Genomic DNA, 25486 nt, shown 5'->3' with positions numbered 1-25486 from the left:
TTTGTTATAAAGGACTTTCGTTTTAATGTTGCTGTCTTATTATTATCATTAAAATTAAAATCTATTTGAAGATTAAACCTACTAAAAGATCATAGGGATCTGGGTGATTTTCTCGATGAAGAATTTAGTTAAGGCCACCATATCCGATGTCATACTTGGAGAATGTATGTAATGTGAATATTTGCCTTTGTATATATACTGTGGCCAATATGCACATTACCGATGTACGTACATGGACGCGCGTTGAGCGTGAAAGTCCACCGGTGGTAAAGACACACCCGTAAAACCAATTAGGCTGCTAGAACAGTTCATACTGTAAACACATAACAGCGTGACGTGTTATTGACATATAAGATGGAAATATACGTGCAATTTCGTATGTAAAACAAATATATATAATATGAAACAATGTACAGGTAACATATGATGTATTTCCACCAATCTTTATTAATTATCTAAATGTAGTTACAAGAGTTAGGCCTACTATTATGACTATAGATGCTACATTTACCGACTTTGAAAGGTAGAAAAGCTAGGCTGATAAGTGATATCAAATGCGAACTTGTTGTTGATCGATGTTGTGTTTCAGTTGCATATAACTCTAACGGAAGCGGCAGAGGAAAGGACAAAATTTTGGACCTCGGAAGCGGGACTTGGAAGAAACCTACCATTAAAGGTAAAATAATGTAAATGTGTGGGTAACCTGTCTATATAGTACTCAATACCGCACACAAATCAGACTAGAATGAGGAAATGATGTCATGAAGGTAAACCTCACATGCTCAAAAAGAGTTTTTAGAATTTAGAGTTTACGTCTACTTGCGCATTACATAACTTTTTCAATTGGCCCGCAAATATAACTGACCGGTGATTATCTTTCCTTATCCTGGTCGCATGTTTGAGGCATATGAAACATAATTTGAACAAATTGGGTTACTTATAGAGTTATTGCAATAGGATAATCCTACACGAGATACCGTCAGCTCTCGCTGTATTAATTTAAAATATTAATTCATGTGATATTGATTGTGACTGCAACATTTGATGATGTCATATGACCATACAATATTTTGATTCTAAATTTGGAAATTAATAGAAATTTATCAGTACTTTCCTGATATGATGGTATGTAGATGAACGAACTCCTTCAGCGAAAATGTCATTTTTAATAAAATATAGAATACAGTGTCACCTCTTGTAAGCTGAAATTAAGGAACTAGTTGATACACTTATTGACTCACGAGAAAGCATATTGGTATATATTGATTTATTTCTTTTATCTTTCAGAAAAAATTATATATTTAGGTTTACATGCCAAGGCCCCCTCACACGTCTCTACAACCTAACCATTGTCATCGGTAACTTGTCACACCTACACACCAAAGTGTGCACAATTCAATCAATCTCTCCCGGGGCACCACAGTGCACCACAACCGTCCCCCGGGGGACTTCCCATGCACAGGGTGCTGCCACAAACCAGCGCACACAACTATATTTACAAGTTACTTCGCAAATCCCCATTTATACACACCTGGGTGAAGAGAGGCAATGGAGATAAAGTGCCTTGCCCAACGCAATGATCTGGCCAGGGCTCGAACCTGTAATCCTTAGATCACATGTCGACCGCCTTAACCACATGACCACAACGCCCTCGTTCAATCAGTTCTAAAGAAATTGATTTCAAGAAGACCTGTCTAAATATATGGAGTGATGTGGAAAGCCCCCATCTCGATAACGGGTTACTGGTGAACCATATCGGGCATTTCAACAGGAAATGAACAATAAAACAATCAGTTCCCAATAAGAACACCGTTGGTTTTATGTCACACTCTGAAGCGACGAGCATTATATCGTGATCCGATGTGACAGGAATTGCCATACATCGTGCAAGAAACTTCACAATTTGCAGCAACCAAACTGTTGTGGACGATTCAGTGCATCGCAAGACTATTTCGAGTCTGATCGACTTTGAAAGTGTTTTCATATAAATGCGTTACATACCTTAACTGAGACACTTATGACGTTATGTGACTGTTGACTTGTATAAAGTATAGACTCGTTCGATAATGCTTTGTGAAGTAATTACCATAACTAGTGGCGTGCGCAAGTTGTCAAAATTGGGGGCCAGATTGCTTTAGGAATGAACCTGTACGGAAGGCCAGAGGCGAGTCTTGAGGTCCTCCATCAAAATATAGTAAAGGATTATAGCCATCAAATTGTACATTCTAAGGTATATGTTGATTATCAATTGAGAAATAATTCTTGCCTGACTTAACTTGAACACAAATTTGGATGACGGTCATGGATGGGAGGTGGTGACCAAAGTGAGACGAAAACAGAAAAGACTCATTAAAACCAGAGAGATCCGTGTTAACCAGAAACCCCAGGGATATATCCATTGAATGTATGCTTATGCTGGCGACCTGTGAACAACCGTGATCAATATTATTAAAACTTAAAGTGTCTAAGGATACTTTAAATTAATATCCTACCTAATCATACGTTAGCTGGTGGTGTTTGAATTTATAACTAAAACATAAGTTACATTTACTTCATAGGCTACTGAGTATTGGGAATACATGCAGTTTTATTTTGGTTTCAGTCTATCACTTGCAAATGGGAAAATTACGTTATAGCCAAGACTGAAGACCCCGATAAATAATGTCTTAAGTATAAATCGAGGAAAACATGAAATTATATAAATGTGGATGGTATTTACTTTTAAATGTAGTTATAATATTGCAGTTTAGAAGTTTGTCACCTTTACACACTTTTCTACATAAAGGATATATCCCTAAATACCTTTATACTTCCTTCAATAAACTGCTTCAAAGAGTCATGTAGATTAGGAAACTTCATTCGACTACCTGGGTCTGTCCGAGGACAGTTCATAATCAAGGAATATCTGCAATAATCAGTGATTAGAAAATAAACGAGTAACAATTATGGAGCTTTTCATCCTCGATATATTGTCTACTTTATGAATTTGGTCACATTATAGAACGAAAACAACATTTGAACTGTGAAGGAACCGGCTGAATATGAATTGCTGATTAAATGTTTTATTCAACCAAGTTTTCAAAAGGAGTTTCCCTGAAGATAGAAATAACTACAGAACTTAGTTAATGAAATAAAGACCGTTTAAAGTTAATGAGTAATTCAGTACTCCGTTGGAGTTACTCATTTATGTAATCACAAGGTCAACCACACTGGTCGCCAGTCTAGAATCAATTTTAACAGCTCTGCTAAAAATGAACGTGCCTAACGAAAAGTTCTTACGACCAGACGTCACTGGTTTCAACACTTGATTGAAACCTGTCTCAGGAGCATACCGTTGAAGACGAGAACTACCCAGAAGAGAATAAGGAAGAGAAAAACTATATAAAACTTTCTCATTTTAATTCTGAAATCCATCAACGTTATCTGTCCATTCATCTATTTATATATTATATTTTAATCCTGGTATCCATGAACGTTATCTATGCATTCATCTTTTATATATTATATATTAATCCTGAAATCCATCAACGCTATCAAACCATTTATCTATGTATATATGTATGTATTTATAAGAGCACCTGGGTATAATGCTGTTAACTACCACACTCACGTTCTCCTTTGACTGCATCACAAGCAACAACAACTATATACATACGGCCTTCAAATACCGCTAACATTCGATCAACGTGGGTGTAAAACTAATTAATGCATCTAGTGCAAATACCCATAAAGGAATACTTAAGCTGTTTTATATAATCCATGATGATTAGATAATCTATGGTGATCACACTGATATGCACCAGGATGGGATAAAGTGACGTAAAATACTCAAGACCCAACGTTACATATACTTGAAGACTTACATGATGTTTACAGATTATTATATTGTGCTTACATTGGCTCACTAATGGATAAACAGTTGCTAACAGTTTTTTTAATTTTTTTATTTAGATTATTATATTATGCTGAAGTAATTAATTGAATATAATCGAAAAAAAAATCAAACGAATACTAGTCATCAAGAACAAAACCAGACGACCCCAAGTCAGCCAAAGCGTAAGCGAGGTGAACCCCAATCTCATGGTAGAACAACTGCATATCGTGTCCAAGCAACAACATGTGGCTACTAGAATCCGACGTATAAGTACTTCGAAATGTAGTAGAACCTATACACACTTAGTAGGTAATATCGAACCAATCATGGATCAGATACCATTCACGTGTGACCCCGAGGTTTGCAACCCTTTGAGTAGTTTCATAGAGGCAAATTAGTTCTGGAAAAGGAATTATCCATAATACTAACGATCATATGATGTATTCCATGTATTTTTTTCCAATCAGTGTCTTAATCATTTATTTGAATGGAGGTAGGCTTTCGAAATAACCTACCAAATAATGTTACCTATGGGCAACATTTTACCATCTCTATACCGAGATACAGGCGATATTCGCCACATGACAGTATATTTACAGCTATATGGTATGCTTACAACCATATGGTATGCTTACAGCCATATGGTATGCTTACAGCCATATGGTATGCTTACAGCCATATTGTAACGCCGACCGAATTCTATTCAGTCAAGTCAGAACACAGAGTCTCGAAAAATCAGCCAAAGAGTTCAAGTAATGTCTAAAAACTTTGTTAAAAGAAAACACTTTCTCTTGTTACATACGGTTAATGAAGTACATCAATTAATCCTCCAATCAATGATGACACGCTTTCAGATGAGTTTAATGGTAGCAATAAATCGTTGGGCAAAATACATGGCTAAACTCATTTACAACACTATTGGAAGTAAAGCAGTACCAAAAGAAATACAAGTGTAGACTAAATCTCGCAGCCTTTGCGAGTTCTGACAAAAACTCGCAATATGCGAGCGAACCCTAAAAGTCGTAATTCCTGCGAGCTGATCTGTTTCCCGCTACTTGCGATCTGTGCTGTATCTCGCAAATCAGTGCGAGTTGGACTGTCTCTCGCAAATCCTGCGAGCTGGGCTGTGTCTTGCAGCTTGCGAGCTGGGCTGTTTCTCGCAAATAGTGCGAGCGGGGCAGTGTCTCTCAAATTGTGCGAGCTGTGCTGAAACCCAGGTATAATTCTGGTCTTAAAAACACATATTCACAAAATAGGGAGATGGTCGAGCTTCAGCCTTAGGTTACTTTTCAGTACTTGTACGTCAATCTTTCTCAATATACCAAATTGAATTCTGAGCTAGAATAATGCTCCAGCCTTGTAAATTTTAGGGTGACACCACAAGTAATTCTGGCAACTTTAGTATTATATTTGGTGGAGATAGATAGATCAACAAATATACTAACGTTGATTGGTTCACTTATCTGACACGGTCGATCTAACATTGACGGGTACTAACGGCTTATTCGTAGCTTTTTCGGATTCCTAAATTACCTTAACACATGAAAGAAAATCAAATGAAAATCATTACCAAGTAAAATGTCTAGAATCACCAATCACCAGGTAGAGCCAGGAAACACAATAACAGTTCCTTGAGACAAATATAACTTTTTATTAAGATCCGTGTAGAGAGAACACATGAGTAATACTGCAGCAATCGATTGCAAATTAGCGCTGACTGATACTTTCTCAACTTTTGGGCTTCTGCCTCTTACGAACAATAATCCAGTCCTTTTTATACCAAGTAGCTTGATTAGCTGAACTCGGTGACCCCCTTTTATGTTTTTGATGTAAGCCGAACGCGCGCACGTAGGAAGCGGGTTCCTTTTTGTTTTGGGAAACTGTCTACACTACTGGAAAACACGGTGAGCTTCCTTAGATCTAAAGAGAAAAGGGTTAAAGGTCTGGGTCCTGAGACGGGGAAATCAAAATAAGAAAAGTAAATAGCCCACGCTCAATACAGAACGTAACAAATTAACAGAAAGAAATCTGCTAGACTTATACGTCAAATTTCTGTAACACTATGGTATGATTCTAACCATATGGTTAGCTTACTGTCATGCGTATATTTACAGACATACCAAATGCTTAGGGTCAGGTCAGGTCTTACCTGCTACTGGTAACCTATCAAACCCGTACCACCTGTATCAGGGTCGAGCTGTCAGCGACTAAACTGTCAACCACACCTTTTTCCTGGAGGAATCAAGTGAGGAGGGTGGCTGGACACCCTGATGGAATTAAAAGCAAGATCCATTTTTACAAGGGCGGACGAGCTCAAACTTGGGAGCCAACGGCCATCTAGCAAAAGCTGTTCATTGTGTACAGTATTCTCCTACTCACTGCCTTGTGAGTGCTAGGGATAGCGTAAGGCTAAGGGAATTAACCCTGACAGAAAATTTTGGAGTGGAGCCCCGTAGACGGTCTGAATTGTCATTGGCAACCTTTCCGGCAACTCCTGCAACCAGCCCAATGCCAGACGTACTGCTCTACTTTCCTCTGGAGTACATTGGTGAGGTCGAGAGGGGGAACTTGAAGCATAAGATTTACCTTGGGCAATTCAGGATCCCCATATGAACTGCCCAGGCTTTGCGTCATGGAGAGGACACTTCATCCTTGTGCTAGCAACACAAGGGCACAACACGGAAGACAGCAGTTACGGGTCATAAGTCAATTCTCAATTGTCGTAGAGATGGACGCCACGGATTGTCTTCGTCGGTGGGAGGAGTCATTGTAACTCCACTGATCAGCTACCGCCCGCCAAAACTGGGCAGCCCCCAGCCAGTAAGGTGCTGATCCGACACGGGCTACATGCTTCTTTGGGTGCAAGGGGCTTAGGGTGCTAAGCACCTGAACTGTGGACCGAAATACCTACGTTCCCAGCAACACAAGAAGAAATTTGAAGAAACTTCCAGCACTTCGTCTGGCAAGCTGGAATGTTAGAACTATGACGCCAGGCACTTCAGAAGATCTCCAGAACATCAACGACATCCGCAAAACAGCCGCCATTGATGCTGAGCTTTGCAGACTGAATATAGACATTGCTGCCTTACAAGAGACAAGACTTGCAGATGATGGGTCAGTACAAGAGAAGGATTACACATTCTTTTGGAAAGGGAAAGCCAAGGAAAAGAGACGTGAACATGGAGTTGGATTTGCAGTAAAGTCATCCCTACTGCCTATGACAAAACCTCTCGTTGGTGGAACAGAGCGATTGCTATCTCTCCGCATAAACACCAGTAAGGGCATAGTTAACCTGGTGGCTGCATATGCTTCAACTCTCGCTGCCAGTCCTGATGTGAAGAACAAATTCTACAGTGAACTCGATGAGCTCATTGGTCAACTCCCAGAATCGGAAGACCTCTACCTGCTAGGTGACTTCAATGCAAGAGTCGGTGCTGAACATGATTCCTGGCCCACATGCGTCGGTCACCATGGAGTAGGAAAGATCAATGAAAATGGTCAAAGACTTCTGGAACTCTGTTGCAACAGGAACTTGTGCATTACAAACACCTACTTTCAGCACAAAGAAAATCATAAAGTGTCCTGGATGCACCCACGCTCACACCAGTGGCATCAGCTTGACCTGATCATCACTAGAAGAAGTCGCATTGGAGATGTGCATACAACCCGCAGCTACCATAACGCTGACTGTGATACCGACCACGCTCTAGTCATCAGCAAAGTTGTACTGCAGCCCAAAAGGATAAATCATGCCAAACCAAAAGGTCTCCCAAAGATCAACACTGCCTGTACTGCGGATACTGCAAAAACTCACAAATTCAACCAGTCAGCCATTGATGCTTTTGGGAGGAAGAAAAGACAAAACACCGACTGGTATGATGCCAACTTGAAAGTTATTAAGAACCTGCAACAACAACCAAGAGACAGGCTCTTATAAGATGGAAGCAAGATCCAAGTGCCAAGACCTTGAGTGCCCTTAGGAAATCTAGGGCTGAGAGTCAGAGGATTGCCAGGAAATGTGCTAATGATTATTGGACTCAGCTGAGCACCTTCATCGAACAGGCCTCCACTAGTGGCAACATTGGGGCCATGTATGAAGGAATCAGGCAGGCAACTGGGCCAGCTGTAAAGAAGTCAGCACCCCTGAAGACAAAATCAGGTGAGATCATCACTGACCCAAACAAGCTGATGGACAGATGGGTGGAACATTACCTTGAGTTATACTCAACAGAGAACACGGTCTCCGAAGATGCCATCAACTGCATCCCTGTCCTACCAGTACTAGAGAACCTAGACAAGGAGCCTACAATGACTGAGCTTGAAAAAGCTATTGATGCACTATCCAGCGGCAAAGCTCCAGGAATGATGCCATTCCACCTGAGGTCATCAAAGAAGGAAAAGCTACACTTCTACCCCATCTCCATGAGCTTATCTGCCTCTGCTGGAGAGGACAGGTACCACAAAGCATGCGTGATGTCAAGATAGTGACCCTCTTCAAGAACAAGGGTGACAGGAGCGATTGCAATAATTATCGTGGAATATCCCTCCTCAGTATTGTTGGCAAGGTGTTCGCACGTGTGGTCCTAGCTAGACTTCAGGTGCTAGCTGACAGGGTGTATCCAGAATCCCAGTGTGGCTTCAGATCAGGAAGGTCCACTATCGACATGATTTTCTCTGTGAGACAGCTCCAAGAAAAGTGCAGGGAACAGCAACAACCACTATTCCTAGCTTTCGTCGACCTTACCAAGGCTTTTGATCTTGTTAGCAGCAGTGGACTCTTCAAGCTGCTGCAGAGGATAGGATGTCCTTCGACACTCCTCAGCATCATCATGTCCCTTCATACAAACATGAAGAGCAAGGTCATCTTCAATGGCAGCACATCCAAACCCTTTGAGACCAAAAGTGGAGTTAAGCAGGGCTGCGTGCTTGCACCAACCCTGTTCGGAATATTCTTCTCTCTGCTTCTGTCGTATGACTTCCAGACCTCTACTGATGGGTTCTATATACACCAGGCACGATGGCAAACTGTTAAACCTAGCCCGTCTGCGAGCCAAGACCAAGATCACTCGTGTTCTGATAAGGGAGTTGCTGTTTGCTGATGATGCAGCTTTTACCAGCCACACCGAAGAGGGAATCCAGCATCTTATGGACTGCTTCTCCCAGGCATGCAGAGAATTTGGCTTAACCATCAGCATAAAGGAAACAGAGGTCATGGCACAGAACACTTCATCTTTTCCAGCAATCAGGATCCTTGACGCCACACTTGTAGTAGTGGACAACTTCAAATATCTGGGCTCTCTGATGTCAAGCAACTTGTCCCTGGTTGGTGAGATCAACGGGCGCATTGGAAAAGCAGCCACAGTGATGTCTAAACTCAACACCAGAGTCTGGACGAATAAGAACCTGACGCTGCACACCAAGCTCAAAGTCTACCAAGCATGTGTTCTCAGTACGCTTCTCTATGGCAGCGAGACTTGGACAACATATACCAGGCAAGAACACCGACTAAATGCTTTCCATCTCAGATGCCTCCGCAAGATCATGGGCCACACATGGGAGGACAAGGTCAGCAAGAACGATGTTCTGTGCAAGGCTAGGTCAACATCAATCTATGCAATGCTCAGTGAACGTCGGCTACGCTGGTTTGGACACGTCTCCCGTATGGACAAAGGACGCATCCCCAAGGACCTACTGTATGGTCAGTTGGAGTTTGGCACAAGATCCACAGGTCGCCCACAGCTTAGATTCAAGGACTTGTGCAAAAGGGATCTCCTGTCAGCCCACATGGACATCAACACCTCGGAAGACATAATAGTAGATCGCCCCTCCTGGAGACATGAAGTGAAACAGGGAATAGATAGAGCAGAGCAAGACAGAAGAGACTGACTGTGCTAAGGACTGCCACTCAAGGATAGGCCTGTACAGCCACCGCAGACGCTGCTCGAAAGTAACGGAACGCAATCCATTGTCTGCACAGACGGACGGAGGCCAATGATGATGATGACCAAATGCTTAGTCGTACTGTTTGCTTGTATTCGTCCAGATTGCTTACACTGATTGTTTATTGCAATACTGAATACAGTGTATCAAGCTGTTTGCTTACAGTTACGAAATGTGCTGACAGTCACACTGCATGTATGTCGTCATACTGAATGCTAAGTTTCATTTAGTATATCTACTTTTATACTGTGTGTATGTAGTCATACTGAATGCTAAGTTTCATTATGTATGTCTCCATTCATACTGTGTGTGTAGGCATACTGTATGATAAGTTTCATTTAGTATGTCTACATTTATACTGTGTGTGTGTAGTCATACTGAATGCTAACTTTCATTCTGTATGTCTTCATCCATACTGTATGTGTGTAGTCATACTGAATGCTAACTTTCATTATGTATGTCTTCATTCATACTGTGTGTGTGTTGTCATACTGAATGCTAAGTTTCATTTAGTATGTCTTCATTTATACTGTATGTGTGTGTGTGTAGTCATACTGAATGCTAAGTTTTATTCTGTATGTCTTCATCCATACTGTGTGTGTGTGTGTAGGCATACTGAATGTTAACTTTCATTCTGTATGCCTTCAATCATACTGTATACATTGTCAGTCATAACATCATTCATGTTGGATAGATGAGATGTTTATTCATAGTTAAAGGTTTGAATTGTACAGCTGTTACTACTAGCACCCACAGTAATTTTGTCAAAAATTCCTTTATCCTTTTGAAATCTTACAAAGGTTGTTACGATGTAAAAGATTTAACTTTCATATTTAGCTTAAAAGACTTTATAAGTGTTTGTCACCATTATACATTACTGTTGTCAAAATGATTATTTTCTTATCAACCTGATTATTTTCTTATCAACCTGATTATTTCTCATCCAGTGATATTCTCATTAAGGCTACTGCGATTCTATAGTGTGACGTTGAGCTGTAGTTAGGCTGTAATGAAGTTGATAAGTATTAATGTAATGTGGAGGATAAGAAACATGATTTGATTGGTGCATGTACCCACAAAAAGATTGGACAAGTTGATGTTAATTTTGAAAGTTTCTGTGGAATACCAATGTCATTTGGGGTTGGGGGAAGGGGGGGCGAGCAAGATATTTGACTGGAGACCCCACCCCGCCGGGTGGGTGATAAATTACTTATACTCGTGATTGGATATAGATATAGATGAAGTACTCGTAGTCTCGCTGAGATTCTTGTACGCAAGGGGAATACATCTTTGCTAGCCTTACTTAGACAGTAATGAAAGAACATGTTGATAAAAAAGCGCATAAGGGACATGTAAATTGACGTTTTCATGAGATGCATCAAACATGATATCCACAATTAAGCAGAGGAATATTTTATTACTTTTATTTGCTCAGGGTCCCCGATGACAGTGAGGCTATGACCCTCCAATCATTATTGTGGGTGGTTATTTCAACATCACTTAACATTGGTGGACTCTATGATCCCTCACCTCCTAAGAAGTACGAGACAAGGTTTAACCTGAGCTGGTGTCCTTGCTGATACGTACTGTGAAAACTCCGGATAAAAGTCAACCAATGTCCTAAAATAATTACGGCAATTCGAAATCAAAAGAAAGCAATATTAATTTTTTTTTTAACAAACTTAAACCAAGAAACTTTTTGACCAAATAGTGACGGTGGACTAAAAAAGGAAAACCTTGAGTAGACAAATTATATTTATATATATTTGAATATTGATCGCAAGTTTAATTACACATTACAAACTTAGAAACACCTATGTTTATAAAGCAGTTTCTTCTGTGCAGTGCGCAAAGAGAGACCAGGGATCATGCCCCCCCCCCCTCCGCCTCTCATTATCATGTCGTGTAAAATAGTCATTGTAAAATGCAGATAGAATTATACTTTTCAGTTCCACTGGTAGAAAGAATTTCAAAACGAGACAAAAAAAAAAAAAAAACAGCTACACAAACAGGTTATCCTCGGTTTTAATATATATTTATTTATCAATAGATTTGTTATCAATACATAACCTTAAGGTGTTAGTTCAAATGTGTACAATATAAAGCATATCGCATCATACTTCATCCGGCAGCTTTTCGTTTTATTATAATTAAGAAAGGAGGGTCTTTCAATACAAAAAGTAGGGCAAATTTGGACAACATTAACAAATACAATACAATGCAAAAATCCATCAGTACTCAATATCATTGTTTACAGTATTCTGTAGAACAATACTTGAATCTTTGCTTATAATAGTACATGATAAACGGTTAATCAACAGTAGGTTATAGTAATTACCAAAATAATAAACATAGTTTAAATTATTTTAGTTAAATAAATTAATCTATTTCATCTCCAAGTGATAACAAAAATGAGTAAATCCAACGCAGAACTGAATTACTCATATACTTTTAAACTGTCTTAGTAGTATTAACTTAGTTCTGAAGTTAATTTCTATCTTCATGGAAAACTCCTTTTGAAAACTTGGCTGTGGAAGGCATTAAATCAGCAATTCCTATCCGGTTTTTTGCAAGACCAAATGTTGTTAATAGTCTTTCTATAATGTGACCAAATTCATAGTATAGACAATATATGGACGATACAATGCTCCAAAATTGTTACTCGTTTATTGTCTAATCACAGATTATTGCAGATATTCCTTGATTAAGTTAGGTCTAGTTTTAGGAGCCCTAGTCTTCAGACAAAGAAAAACATAATCAAAAATAACGACCATGTGCCGTTTTGCTTCATTCTCACACATGATTGGTTCATTCATTGATAAATGTGATGAATATTAAAAATGTTCCAAAGTAGATAATATTGAACCAATCATGAATCAGATGCCTTATCACGTGTGGCTTCGAGCTTTGCAACTATTGAACAAGTTTTTATAGACTGAGGTAAATTAGTTCTGGAAAAGGAATTATCCGGTACTCCCGATTATTGTCAAAGCCATTTAATTTATCCAATTATTTGTTTTCAATCAGTACCTTGAAAAAATTTAACAGCGTTTAATTGAACTTTTAATTGTCATAGAGAGGATAAATCATCATGAAATGAACAGAATGTTGTAATTATTTGTTTTGAGTCTATCTTCTTGAAGCTAGGCTTCCGAAATAGCCTTAGTTTTTCCCCTAGGGGCAACGATAGTACCATCTCTTCCAAGATATTTGCCACATTACAGTATTGATATTATCATTTGATTTACTTACTGTCATGTGGTATGCTTACTGCAATCTAATTGTCTATACATAATTTACTATAATTATCATTTAAATAAATTTGTATGTATTATGAAGCTCATTTTCCAAGTAACAATTTTGGATTAACTTCGGACGGTCGATATAACGATGGTATATAGTGGCGGGCGAGAGAATAAATTAAATCTGAAGTAACAATTGATTACTTAGCGAGAAAAATGCTTAAGAAAAAAACAAACAAACAAGGGAATCAAACTTAGACATGATGATGAAGAAGGCAGTGCAAATAACAATATGACGCAAACCAAAATTATCAAGAGAATACGCCTCACTGGGGTCATGGTGTCACTGAATGCTGAACATCAATCCGGTCTTATAGACGTGAGCCCTCCATTGCAAGACAGTTAGCCCACCTCTGACCAGAAGGTCGGACTCTCAACGTACTCTTCCGGATGCTTTTGTGGACTAAGGGAGGATATGGAATTGGGATCATATAGGCCCGTATAAAAATTCCACCTTGGCAATGGCATAATGGTAAACATTACAGTGCCTTGCATCCGATCGGAGCGACTCACACAACCTCCAGTAAACACCGACGCGTATTACTACCAAACAAAGAGGCCAACACGGCAACCTGTAGGTTATGGGGTCTAGATAATACTTAAAGAGTTTTAAAACGCTCCAAATCACAACCGTCGCGCTCTCTGAATTTACAGAGATTATTAAAGTCAGGCTGTTTAACATTAGTAATTCGGTCATATTTGTAAACTTCATTAAAAGATAGTTACATTACTGAGATACTGTGTACACAAAAATTCAACTGCTATGATGTGAAACACATTGACATAGTAATGTAACGAAATTCAGCATCATTGCTGCTTCCTGGAAGTCAACAATAACATTGTAGCGTAAGCTTATCTTATACAGTTCGATCTTTGAAAGAAAACTATATTCAACTCAATAGAATTCAGCAACTGAAAGAGGGTTAAGGAAATACCACAGAAATACAGGTATAGTCTTGCTGATTTTTTGTTTTAATCATGCAGCTATATGAAGGGAACATATTTTCTTGATGTTAGGCTACAACACTTTCACTAGCATCAATCGTAAAAACTGTCGACATTTCGAATACATTGGCTTTTCCAGAGTGATATAGCAAGTAAGTCGTGACCCGAAAGTGCCTGAGTGCGAGAAGTTGGTGATCATATTGGAAACTCACTATTATAAGTACTTATTGCAGGTTCATTTGAATGAGAAGAGCGTAAGACGTGTATTAGTTCAATGTGGTGTTAATTTTTTCAATGCAGTATTCAAAGTGGTTGTGCAATTTCGCAACTTTACATGTTTTCTTCGGAATTCTCATATTTTACTGCGCATATATTGCAAAATTCATTAAAATGTTGTTTAACGAGCATTTTGTGATTTGTTTGCAAAGTTTAAAGTAATTCAACAATATTTTGTTGGATTTGTCTTCAGTTTCGTATTAGAAGTGTTTAGATAAGAAAACTTCTTACCTGAGGTTGTGTAAGTCAAACTTGCAGGTTTGATATAAGAACCGTTTACTTTACATTTCACTGTGGTTGCTATTTCATACTGGTTGAAGCTGAATGTAGATGTTACACTGTGATGATTCGTTTCACTGAATAGTTCGTCACTTTCTGTTCATTTACTAACCAAGATAAGGTTATAGACGCCGAACCGTTATCTGGTCTTCACATCAGTGTTGTTATTTCTTCGTCCAACTCATTGCGTGCATTAATCTCAATGGACAAAGATGGAAAAGCTTGGTATAAAAAAATAAATTAAAAAAAACGTTCTAAATGACATAAGGTCACCTTTGAAGACAAGAAGTAAACTGCAACTAATGATAACTTGAAAATGAGAATCTCGATGTAATTATGAAAACATACAAATATTATAATTGCTACAGCATAGTGTATACCTGGATATTATTTTATTTGCAAGACGTTGGCTGCGTTTTATCACTACATAATCACATTGACAAGCTTAGAAGCTAAAACAAGACATGTTTAGTAAACAGTTTAGAGATGATTTTTTTCGGTGAAAGAGAAAAGTAACATTTATCATTGACTGTAAATGACGTATGCAAAATCCATTGGAACGGAATAAATAAGTAAAGTAGAAGCAAAAATAAATCTTACTGGGTATCTTCAGGATGTATGCCTTTACCAATTCATTGCCAATGAGACATTCATATACATCGTTGAATTGATCGAGTGAGATATTCCTTAACTGGATCGATGATAACACGGGATCACACATGTTTTGAAGTATCGTTGCTTCTTCGTGAAGTTTGTTCAAACCAGCGTAGATATAATTTCCAATTCTCGACCATGTGACTAACTTAGTTGATATAATCAAATGACAAACAAGACACACATCATTTCCAGGTTCTGCATCGCATGAAATATTCACCTCGGAAACATTACCGGTTTTGAAACATAATACCGGACTAGTCGCTGAGACGTAACCTATTAAGCCCAAAAAGAGAGACAAATTGTGGAGGAGGTGGCAATAAATTAAATTTATTTTAAAAACATAGAAATAATTAATATAGCTAGTGAACACGTACCTTTATATACATGACACACAAGGAGAATTAGAAGCAGAGCCATATAATCCATGCTGTAATGCTGCTGTAGCGATGTTTGTCTTCCTCAGTTGTCCTGCCAATGACTAAATGACATGACAGTGAATCAATGACATGCTTCCTTTAACCGAATCAAAAATGAATAATAATAATAAATCAAAAAAAAAAAAATATATTGTCAACCGGTTATTCTTCAAACAGAGCGAAAAGGGAAAAACATCTTACTTAAGATCGAAAACAGAAAAGGCACGTGATCATCACATCTCGTGTAATGTTGATATGTACGCCACATATTAATCTTATCATTGCAAAACATCAAACAAACCTTTGGGCATCGCTCCCATTAAATCTACATTTAATATTCAAAGATCATCATATGTTCAGAATACAACAAATAGAGTTAAGATGAACGACCTTTGTAACCACTACGGTGGTAAATATAAGTGGCGTTAGTACTTATAGTTGATGTAAGTATTATCATAACCTCACGCATAGCTTCTCTACACGTTTCCCAATATCACGGCTGGTATTTTTGGGTAAGCAGCAGTCTCGAATAATATTTTCTTGTTTTCATCATAATTCACGTCATATTTATTAGAATTGATATAATGATATATTCAATATAGTTGACAAGACTCAAAATTCGATAAGACTGGTTATTCTTGTTTCCTAAAATTCTATAACTCAAGGTATGCAGTTACCGATTGTATTCATGTGACCGTCAACTATACAAAATGGCCGACGACTTATTGTAGGCCTATGTATCTGCAGTACTTTGTTATAACGCCATTTTCTTCACTGATCGACCAGGAAACTGCAGTTCTGTTTCCCATCAACACCAATGGTGTTATAAACAACTTAATTGAGGGTAATTGGAAGTCTAAATTAAACAAGAATTATAAAGAATTAAATAAGAACGACTGAATAAAAACTTGATGTTTTGCCGTCGATCGTGTTTATATTACCTGGGATGTACCCCTGGTGAATATGGTGCACAAGTTAAACGTTGAACTTGCTTTATGGAAGTATGTATACTAGGCAGTTGACAGAGACGTACAGTGAAAAATGGTTACTTGCATTTCACATCCTAAATAGTCTACACAATTAATAGTCAATACTCTCATCATCCATCTACCACCTAGTGCTAAAAAATCCAAACAAGCCAATGCGGTACCCATTATGTCTATGGATATTTCTCATAACTAGAATATTTATATGTATATAAAATATAAACACATTAATACTTCTTTTAGTGATGATTAAAACATTCCATGAGATGTTTGTATCAAACTGTATCAAACTGTTTAGTTACCATCAAATTCTTCATAACTATTTACTGAAAAAAATTAAATTAAGACGAAATGTGTATCTTGTAGCGATATATTACGGGCGATCTTTTTCCATCTTTTTCCATTTCAGCTTGATACTGACAGCAATCGAAGAAGCAAGGATGGAAATAACAACGATTATTTTGTCTCTAGAGGTATCGATGATACTAAGTTTAGGTGAGATTAACTGAACATTGTTCAACTTAGTTATGTATTAGAATTCAATATATGTATATTTCGTTAGCAAATGAAAAAGTTGTTTATATAATGCATAAGGCATTAATCCAATCAAAAATCATTTATTAATAAACAAGAAAGCCGATCTACAATACTGTGTACATGAGTGATTGTAATATATATTGCTTATAACAGAAGAAATCCCCTCCCCCATCCCTCTGGTGTTTTCTCGCTAAATTTGACATGAAAACTTTGATGTAAATGCACACAAGGTTCTTGTTCGTAAGAGGGTGGATCCATATGAGACAAGTATAAGGTGCATCCAAGTTACGTGTCATCCTGAAAAACAGGTGTTCAGACTGAGCTATGTCAATCTCACATAAACTTTGACCACAAAAAGCGAAAGTGTTGTGTATCCACATAGTATGGACTTACATATGATGTCTCAATATTATCAAAGCTTTCTTGGTTTCATGTTTACAAATTTTTCAGACCTATGTTGACGGCAAATGAACTTTGAACTTCAATTGTAATAAACTTCTTGTATACTTACCACATACTTAGTTTCAGTATCTGAGTTACCCAGTGAGCAAGGTTATTAAGCTTTGTTGACCGGAAACAAAATTTGACATCAGAGATTTGATCTACATACCAATCATGAGTTCATCCATGATTCAATTTTTGAGGTGTTGTGTTTACAAGGTTTTTCTGGCTTTAATTTATCTTGAGCTCAAATGACTTTGACCGCCACCAATTTCAATATGTGGGTGCCTCCTTAATCTGTTGTATTTGGCGATGTGGAGAATCTGTGACTTGGTTGGGTTGAGTTCCATTTTCCAGTTGTTACACCAGTTGTGTATTGGGTTGTCTGGTTGTGGCTGGCCCTATTCATCAGCATAATGCTAAATTTGATGCAGGCGTTTTCTTGGTGAGGAGTGTCGCCGACGTACTGGATGCATAGGATGGAGCTGATGATGCTTCCTTGGGGCGTACCGTTGGTGAGTTGTAGAGTAGTAGTGAGTAGAGTGATTAACCAATTTTGAAGTTGATGATTCGATGAGACAGGAATCTGGCAATCCATCTTGTAAATTTGGCCGGGAAATGATATTTTCTGGTTTTGAGTAGTAGGCCCTCGTGCCACATTCTGTCGAAGGATCTTACTGCATCGAAGAAGGCTGCTATTGTATGATGACACTTGGCTTTAGGCGTTGACATGTCTTCTAAATCCAATGATATAAGAAGCTTTCATATTATAACATTTGCAAAATATTTTTTATCAGGTCATGGCCTCCATTGCAATGAGAAGGAGTATGCCACATTCGGCCAAGATGTCGTTATTGATTGTCAGCTAGGATTTGTCAGTGATGTATACTGGTACAGTGAGAAAACCTCGTTTGACAGTCCCCTTGTGAAAATCGAGAACAAGCAGAAAGTAATCCTAGAATCTGGGGAAGGAAACTATGACATTTCGGAGACAGGAGCTTTGTTGATCAAAGACGTAGTGAAAGAGCGTTGTGGTTTATACAAGCTCTTAAGTTTTGACAAAGATGGAATTTACGAAGAAGCTTTTGTTCTCTTAGAACTTTTAAGTAAGTGTATTTCCCTGAAGGAAAGTAATGGCTTAAAAAATAGCATTTTGTCTGATGACGAATGAAAACGTACACTGAGGCAAATTTTCTTCAAATATAAAAATATCACATTGTGGATTGTCACGAGTACCTTGATTATTAACACATTCTACATCGACAAGTTACTATAACGCCGATTCATTAAAAAAAAGTCTCTACAGGCAGGGAAGTTTGCATAAATAATACATATTAATGGTGTGATTATTTTGCTTTACAATGGTAACTAACAACATTCCAAAGTTAAGAATCAGTTAGTTTGTGTTGATCATTATAGATAACAAATTTGAGTTAAAATGTTCAATTGTAAGCAAGCCAACGTATAAGTTCTATAATAATCCCTTTCGGGTTTCTCCAACAATTGTGTGGTCGCTTAAGCGTCGTACAAATAACTGCTGATTTGAATGATATAACTGATGCATAATGAGGCTTTAAGGTACTTTTTGTTCGTTTTTCGTCGCAGATAAGCCTCATCAAGAATGTCTGGTGGTGTCCCTTTGTGATTCCTGCTACTGTAGTTCTGACGCAAAGACCAGCCACAATGTATCTTGCAGTGTCCTTGGTGCTCGTCCTCAGGTAAACGTCAGCATAATCACTGGGAACGAAGACCTCTACAATGTTACCGTCAGGCATAATACAGATACGGATACGTTTGATACTATTGCTTACATGGAAATTTCGATCGATACGTGTGGTTCAAAACTGTCAGTGAGATGCACTGTCGTTGGAAGTAACATATTCGGCATCAAGGACAGCTCTATAGATCTAAATTCAGGTAAAAGATTGTATAAAACCTTTTTGTATATGAAAATATATATATATGTATATATATATATATATATCTATATATATACATATATTTAAATATATATATATGTGTGTGTATATATATATATATATACATACATACATAGAAAGAAAGAGAAAGGGGGGGGGGGGAGAGGTGGAGAGACTTTGAATTCCATGTGACCTCCACCGACTGAATGTTATGTGCCAACTTGAGAAAGTCTATTTATTCTATATTAATTGCTTTGTAAATGTAAATGCAAAATACATTATTTTAGTTCTCACTTAGTGCTCAAGTCAAAATGTAATAAACGATATATATTGACAAGGCGACAACAAGAAGAAGGAAACTTTATTGTTTTTTAATAAATTCCTTGTAGCACCATGCATTCAGTCCCCCGACACACTCACTGACGCCACAACGACGGATGAAGAAGAATTTGTTCTAGATGGTTTTAGATTGGTAATTGATGTAGTCTTCGTCGTGACAGCGGTAGTGATATGTATGGTCGTTATCGTTTGTGTTACTAAATGTAAAAAAGGTAAGGAGTACTTCAATATATGTACATTTAGATAATTTAATATATATGTTATTAATTTCTAATGTTAATTCATATGTTATACGTAAATTGTACATCCACATCAGTGAGTCTATAGATATGCTACGACAGAAACAAGAAAACCAAAAGATCATATCAAAACTTCTGTGCAATTATTAATTGCGTGCTTACACGTACCCCAAGAACTGTTATATTTGGCAGATACAAATGCGTTGTTAACGATTTTTTATTTAATACAACTGGTAAATATGTTATCATTAATACTCAACATCCATATGAAGTTCATTCTCTGTATATATTTATTAGCATACCTATACTGAATGTAGTAGTATAAATTGGTACTATCAAATGCTATAGCTTCCGGGCTTGCCTCATGGACGCACACTATCGCATTCAAACACATTTCATTGAAATTGACTTCTTCTCTCAAATGTATTTTTGAGCTTAAATTAAACATCACGACCCTCACAATGTGTCCAAGTACAATACAGAGTAACTTACCTACATTTTCTTTGTACTTTGAACTCCCTGCAAGAGAAAACCAACTGTAAGACACTCTGATGCGAGCATCATCACATGCATGGAGCAACTATGAGAGGCTCTGAGATATGATATACCAGAGAGTAAAATAAGATTTATATCTCTTTGTACTGAACTAAAAGCTGGACCATGACTCCAGACAGCGGCTTGACAAGTACTTAAAAGAAAGCATCTAACTGAATTCGAACTTCTTAAATAAATACCCTTCAAACTGGGTAATCAAAGGAAATGCTATTCTCAACAGAGAAAGCTAGAAAGTGTCATATCCGGGCATCTAGTGGCACAAAACATGACAAGATGGGCACCAAAGCCAAAACCATTGTTGAACTTGGGTAAAGTAGTATAAATTGCATTTTTCTTAAGTTTGGATTAAACATGTCATATATTTGTACTCCGCTTATTATTAAGCTAGTTGAATTTTCCGTAAGATTAATGAGTGAATGTAAATATCATTACTGATGGCATCTTTTGCACATATTCATTACGGGGCTCAACGATGTTAGTACTTTGTGAAATGGAATTTTAAATTATACAAATATCTTAAAACGTAAATTGGAAACATTTTTCTTTTTAAGGAAGGAATGACAACTCCAAAATTGAATATCAGGAGAGGGACATTGGATTGGTATGTACAATATTAATATAGTACGAACTATTAATATTATGATATTTACAATTTTCAAGCACCATTCATTGTGCTTTAAGAATATTGCTTTATTACAATGTAAAATTATACTATACACAAAACCACTATAAAAAATATTGAAAGATATTAACGATCCAAATATAGCCAGATTTTACTTATTATAAATGTAAAAATGAGGTGGCTCTTAGATCTTTGGGAGTGTATCAACGTTCGGCTGTATTTCCCGACATTGGTGATAGCGATTCGTTGAAAGGGACTTTGTATTGCTAAATAATAAAGTGTACACGAATCGCTATTTTTCATGCAACAGGTCGATTTGTAATCAATAACATTCAACCACAAATTGATTTCATTGCGGAAAAGTCTATTTTGTCGAACCTGTAAATGTCATGTTTTTATCGTCCACAGAATGCAACAGAACCTCTTCTCGAACATTCATCGCATTTATCAGAAGGTAATGACGTAGTGCATGATTCATTATTGATAATTTTATTTTTTCTCCTAACATGTAAAGACAAGACAATCAACAAGAGCGTATCGCCCCTTTAAAGAAATGCTACAAATATCGTGTATAAGTATGTAAATGATGTTACATGACTAATTCAAATCCTGTTTTCAAAAAACGATAACAATTCGAAAAAATTAATAATTGATGTAACCAATGTTTAACAAATTTGAAAAAAAGTTATTCTTTTCGCCAGAATGTTGATGAAAGTTAAGGCTAAACTTTTCGAATTTTCTTTTGGGACTCTTCTGGTTTCTAGGAGAAATGGAAAAGTTGATAAAACATCTTCAAGATCGATATCAGTCGATGAGCTACATAAAACCACTGCCATGGGGAGAGAAGGTTCTCATCGATGAACTCTACACAGAAACTATTTGTAATGTTACTTATCCGAATAGGCCCAGAGAAATCAAGACCAGCACATCATTGCTCGACCCAACGGTCTCTCAAAATATAAAGAGGGCGTTGTTTATTGTAGACATTGGGCATGGGAAGACAACACTTCGTCAGTATCTAGCCTGTCAGTGGTCAAAGAAGAAACCAAATGAACAGGAGAAAGAATTGCTTTTTATCCTGCCACTGACAGGAATCGACATTAATGCCGGTATTGGAGAACTATTACATCACACTTTGCCAGGAGATATGAATATCTCACGTGAACAACTGTGTGACATTATACTGAAAAGGAAATGTCATCTACTGCTGGATGGATTAGACGAAATAAGCCAACAAGAAAATACCTCACCTGGTGTCTCACCTGGTGATATTTCATTAAAACGTTTATTGACCGAGTCCATGTTGAATCAATACCCACATTTGAGGTTATGGGTTACATCACGTAAGATAGATCAGTCAAATTGCATTTACGGAAAGCCATACGTTGAAGTGGAGATTTTAGGATTCAATGCAGGCGAAATAAAAACATACGCCCGTAAAACATTGGATTATTACAAAAGACTGAAGCCATGTGAGAAAAGGATGATTCATAAAGATGGCTTAAATGATTCATCAGAGGTTTCAAAATATAAAGAAACAAATGAAGAAAATGATTCAAAGATAATAGAGAAAACAATTTCTACCTTAGACCAAAATGACTTATTGCAAATCTTTAAAGACACACCGTTGTATATTGTTATCATTATTCATATCATAATGTCAAAGCTTCTCCAAATCAATGGGACAATCAATGAGCTGAACATCAACAAGATGTCTTCATTAGTTAGTTCAGTCATAACTTGCCTCGACAGAAGGTTCCTGGAGAAGCGGGGTAACGAAAAGTTGTCAAGAGAGCTACGACCGTTACGTATGAAACTCGCGAAAGCATCTTTAAATTATGATTTAGATATTGGTGAATCGATTACAAACTTTGATCTTAACGAAGCAGGTTTTCAAGCTCATGAAATAGAAATGGCTCAATCAATTGGATATACAAAACCCATTAAAGCGTTATATAGTGTTGGCGTGTCAAAATCTGACTACAATGTGTTCTCTCATGATTATATTCAAGAGCTTTGTATTGCGGAATACATTGTTTCGGATGATTTAGACGTTTTACAGAAGATCTTACGCGCTGTGAAAGCCAACAAGATAGAAGAAAATATAAGAAGTTTCCGAATTTTACGATTTTTTTGCGGCATTTGTACAACTACAAAGAGAGTAGAAGCATTGAGGTTCTTATTGCAAAATGGATGCTGGAATACATTAGCAGATTGCATGTTCGAATCGAAAAACGTTGAGGATATTGTTGATAAGGAATTTAAAGCAGAATCTGTCAAACCGTCGAATCTTTTGCAGAACTATACGTCACATTCTATGATGAAGGTTGTGCGTTTAGATGAGCGATATCATCAGAATGCTTTTAAACTGTTTATGGCAAAGTGCTTACGTTCAAATGTAAGTTAAGTTATTTATTATATCCACATAATGTATTCAGAAGTCATTCCCATCAAGTCACCAAAAGGCTTAATTGATACAAACTGATGAAGAATAACTTGAAATCAAGTGACAGTTGTCAGCGGAGGGTTTTTACACTCAGCAATGTTAACTTGTTTATTTTTTGTAACGTTTGATTATCTTTTGATGCATTTGATTTCACAAATGTTATCATCTCGGCTGCTTAGTACCAACTTGATTAACCCTTGAAACTTCACAGGGGCCCATTGGGATCTCGGCAGTTTTTGGATACTTATACATAAACGTGTATTTGATTCAGTGTTGGTGTAATGCCATAGTATTTAATATATATTGTATATATATTGTTAATTCATCGTACATTCCGAACAATTCCCGCTAATTATCTCTGATATTGTTTTATTTAAATTTACTCACTGCCTAAGTAATGCAATGCCAGTTTCATAGATAACATTTTTCACATTAAAAGTGCATAATTATGCGGATAGGGAGTGGTGTCTTAGACTTCGATCAGTGACAGTTTTTTTTATACTTTTACAAGCAGTTTAAAGCTACTGCTAAAATTTGTTCTACAAAATCTGCTGCGGAGTCCGTGCTCAGAAATGATATAAATATGTAGTAACCGTGTAGATTTTTGTAACTTTATGTTTAATGCAAACTGGCCTTGAATAGCATTCTTTATTAGTAGTACACAGCTCTTTCTGCCAAAAGCATGTTTCATCCATATAATGCAATATAGGTAAAGGCGGTATAGACATACAAATAATTAACTGGGTTTCGGCAGGAAAGTTTGCTGGTTAGGATAACTTCTTCTCTGCACACAACAACTGCGCGATTAAATAATAACTTGGCCTTCACGAAAAGGAAGTGAAAAGTAAAATTTAGCGGGTCATTACCTTGAAGTAATTAAACAACCGGTGAATCCGTATCCTTGCCGGCGAATCGGCTAGTCCCGATAATAGACGTGTAGTAGTTAAGCAAAACAGGCCTCCTTACGACCCAATGCTTTTTCATCTAGATATCTAGATGACTTCTTTTATTCTAATATAATTTATATTCGGCTAGTCTAGAAAATTTAATATAATACTAATTCGGCTCGTCTAGAAATGCAGGTCAAATGGCCCTTTATTGTGTCATTTGTTTTTGTCACACCGTTAAGAGATGTTTATTTGTTAATAGTGAACAATTAGAAGGAATGATTTTGTGTGTCTCTCAATTGGGTATGTGAGTCGTTCATTACATTACATATCAAGAAAATAAGTCACCATCTAACGTAACGCTCAGCATAATATCACTGGATTTTAACATTCTACAAGATGCAGGAACAGTACTTAGGGTGACAGTTTACAACCGAAATGTTTTGTTTCATCGTTCTAAACTGTATTGATTTTATTACAAAAGTGACGGTAATATTTAAATATAAAGCATATTAAAATCATTTGATGATAAGCTTTCAAAAACTAGATAAATAACTCTATGAATTCCTTGTTTTCAATACTTTTCAGTACATTTTGGAAAGTTCCCCTTCATTCCCGTCAAAATGGATATTCAAACGACCTTCTGTCCCCATCTAAGCTTTTTGAAAATCTTGCGGAGGAAGTAATGTTCTTTTAGTAAGCGAAGAAAGTATTTAGCTTTAAATTACATATTTGCCTATACCTTTATAAGCATTGTAGATTTTTTGGCAAAAGTTTTATTAAGTTTTACTGGAATTAGTAGGCTGTTGATTTTATTGACCGTCTC

The 25486-nt window shown here is 37.2% G+C and overlaps 3 protein-coding genes and 1 long non-coding RNA gene across 15 annotated transcripts in view; 2 read left to right on the top strand and 2 right to left on the bottom strand.

Moving 5' to 3' along the window:
- LOC139976842 (uncharacterized) overlaps positions 1-15784 on the bottom strand; it is a 32728-nt gene extending 16944 nt beyond the window's left edge. For both annotated transcript variants that reach the window (XR_011796293.1, XR_011796294.1), the window contains exon 1: positions 15648-15784. This is a non-coding gene — a long non-coding RNA (uncharacterized lncRNA). The remainder of the gene's footprint in view (positions 1-15647) is intronic.
- Positions 1-20958, top strand: part of LOC139976839 (uncharacterized) — a 60603-nt gene extending 39645 nt beyond the window's left edge. The window contains exons 2-6 of the mRNA XM_071985664.1: positions 17085-17170; positions 18451-18759; positions 19259-19570; positions 19962-20123; positions 20677-20958. Coding sequence (XP_071841765.1) covers positions 17116-17170; positions 18451-18759; positions 19259-19570; positions 19962-20123; positions 20677-20702 — 864 coding nt within the window. The 5' untranslated portion in view covers positions 17085-17115 and the 3' untranslated portion in view covers positions 20703-20958. The remainder of the gene's footprint in view (positions 1-17084; positions 17171-18450; positions 18760-19258; positions 19571-19961; positions 20124-20676) is intronic.
- LOC139976836 (fibroblast growth factor receptor 2-like) overlaps positions 1-25486 on the bottom strand; it is a 139882-nt gene that overhangs the window by 81521 nt on the left and 32875 nt on the right. The gene's annotated exons all lie outside the window — the stretch shown is intronic.
- LOC139976834 (uncharacterized) overlaps positions 1-25486 on the top strand; it is a 120452-nt gene that overhangs the window by 73259 nt on the left and 21707 nt on the right. For 3 of the 6 annotated variants that reach the window (XM_071985648.1, XM_071985653.1, XM_071985649.1), the window contains 2 exons: positions 590-676; positions 1288-3394. The exons of 1 other annotated variant lie outside the window; for it this stretch is intronic. In XM_071985648.1, coding sequence (XP_071841749.1) covers positions 590-676; positions 1288-1346 — 146 coding nt within the window. In that variant the 3' untranslated portion in view covers positions 1347-3394. Of the gene's footprint in view, positions 1-589; positions 677-1287; positions 3395-21256; positions 21307-21735; positions 21782-22091; positions 23726-25486 lie in introns of those variants that run through there. 2 more of the 6 variants (XM_071985650.1, XM_071985651.1) reach the window with 1 other exon arrangement.

Source organism: Apostichopus japonicus, chromosome 12 (genome assembly GCF_037975245.1).
Source record: "Apostichopus japonicus isolate 1M-3 chromosome 12, ASM3797524v1, whole genome shotgun sequence".
Taxonomy (NCBI): domain Eukaryota; kingdom Metazoa; phylum Echinodermata; class Holothuroidea; order Aspidochirotida; family Stichopodidae; genus Apostichopus; species Apostichopus japonicus.
The sequence above is the reverse complement of the archived record's forward strand: the minus strand, read 5'-3'. Positions and strand labels throughout refer to the sequence as shown.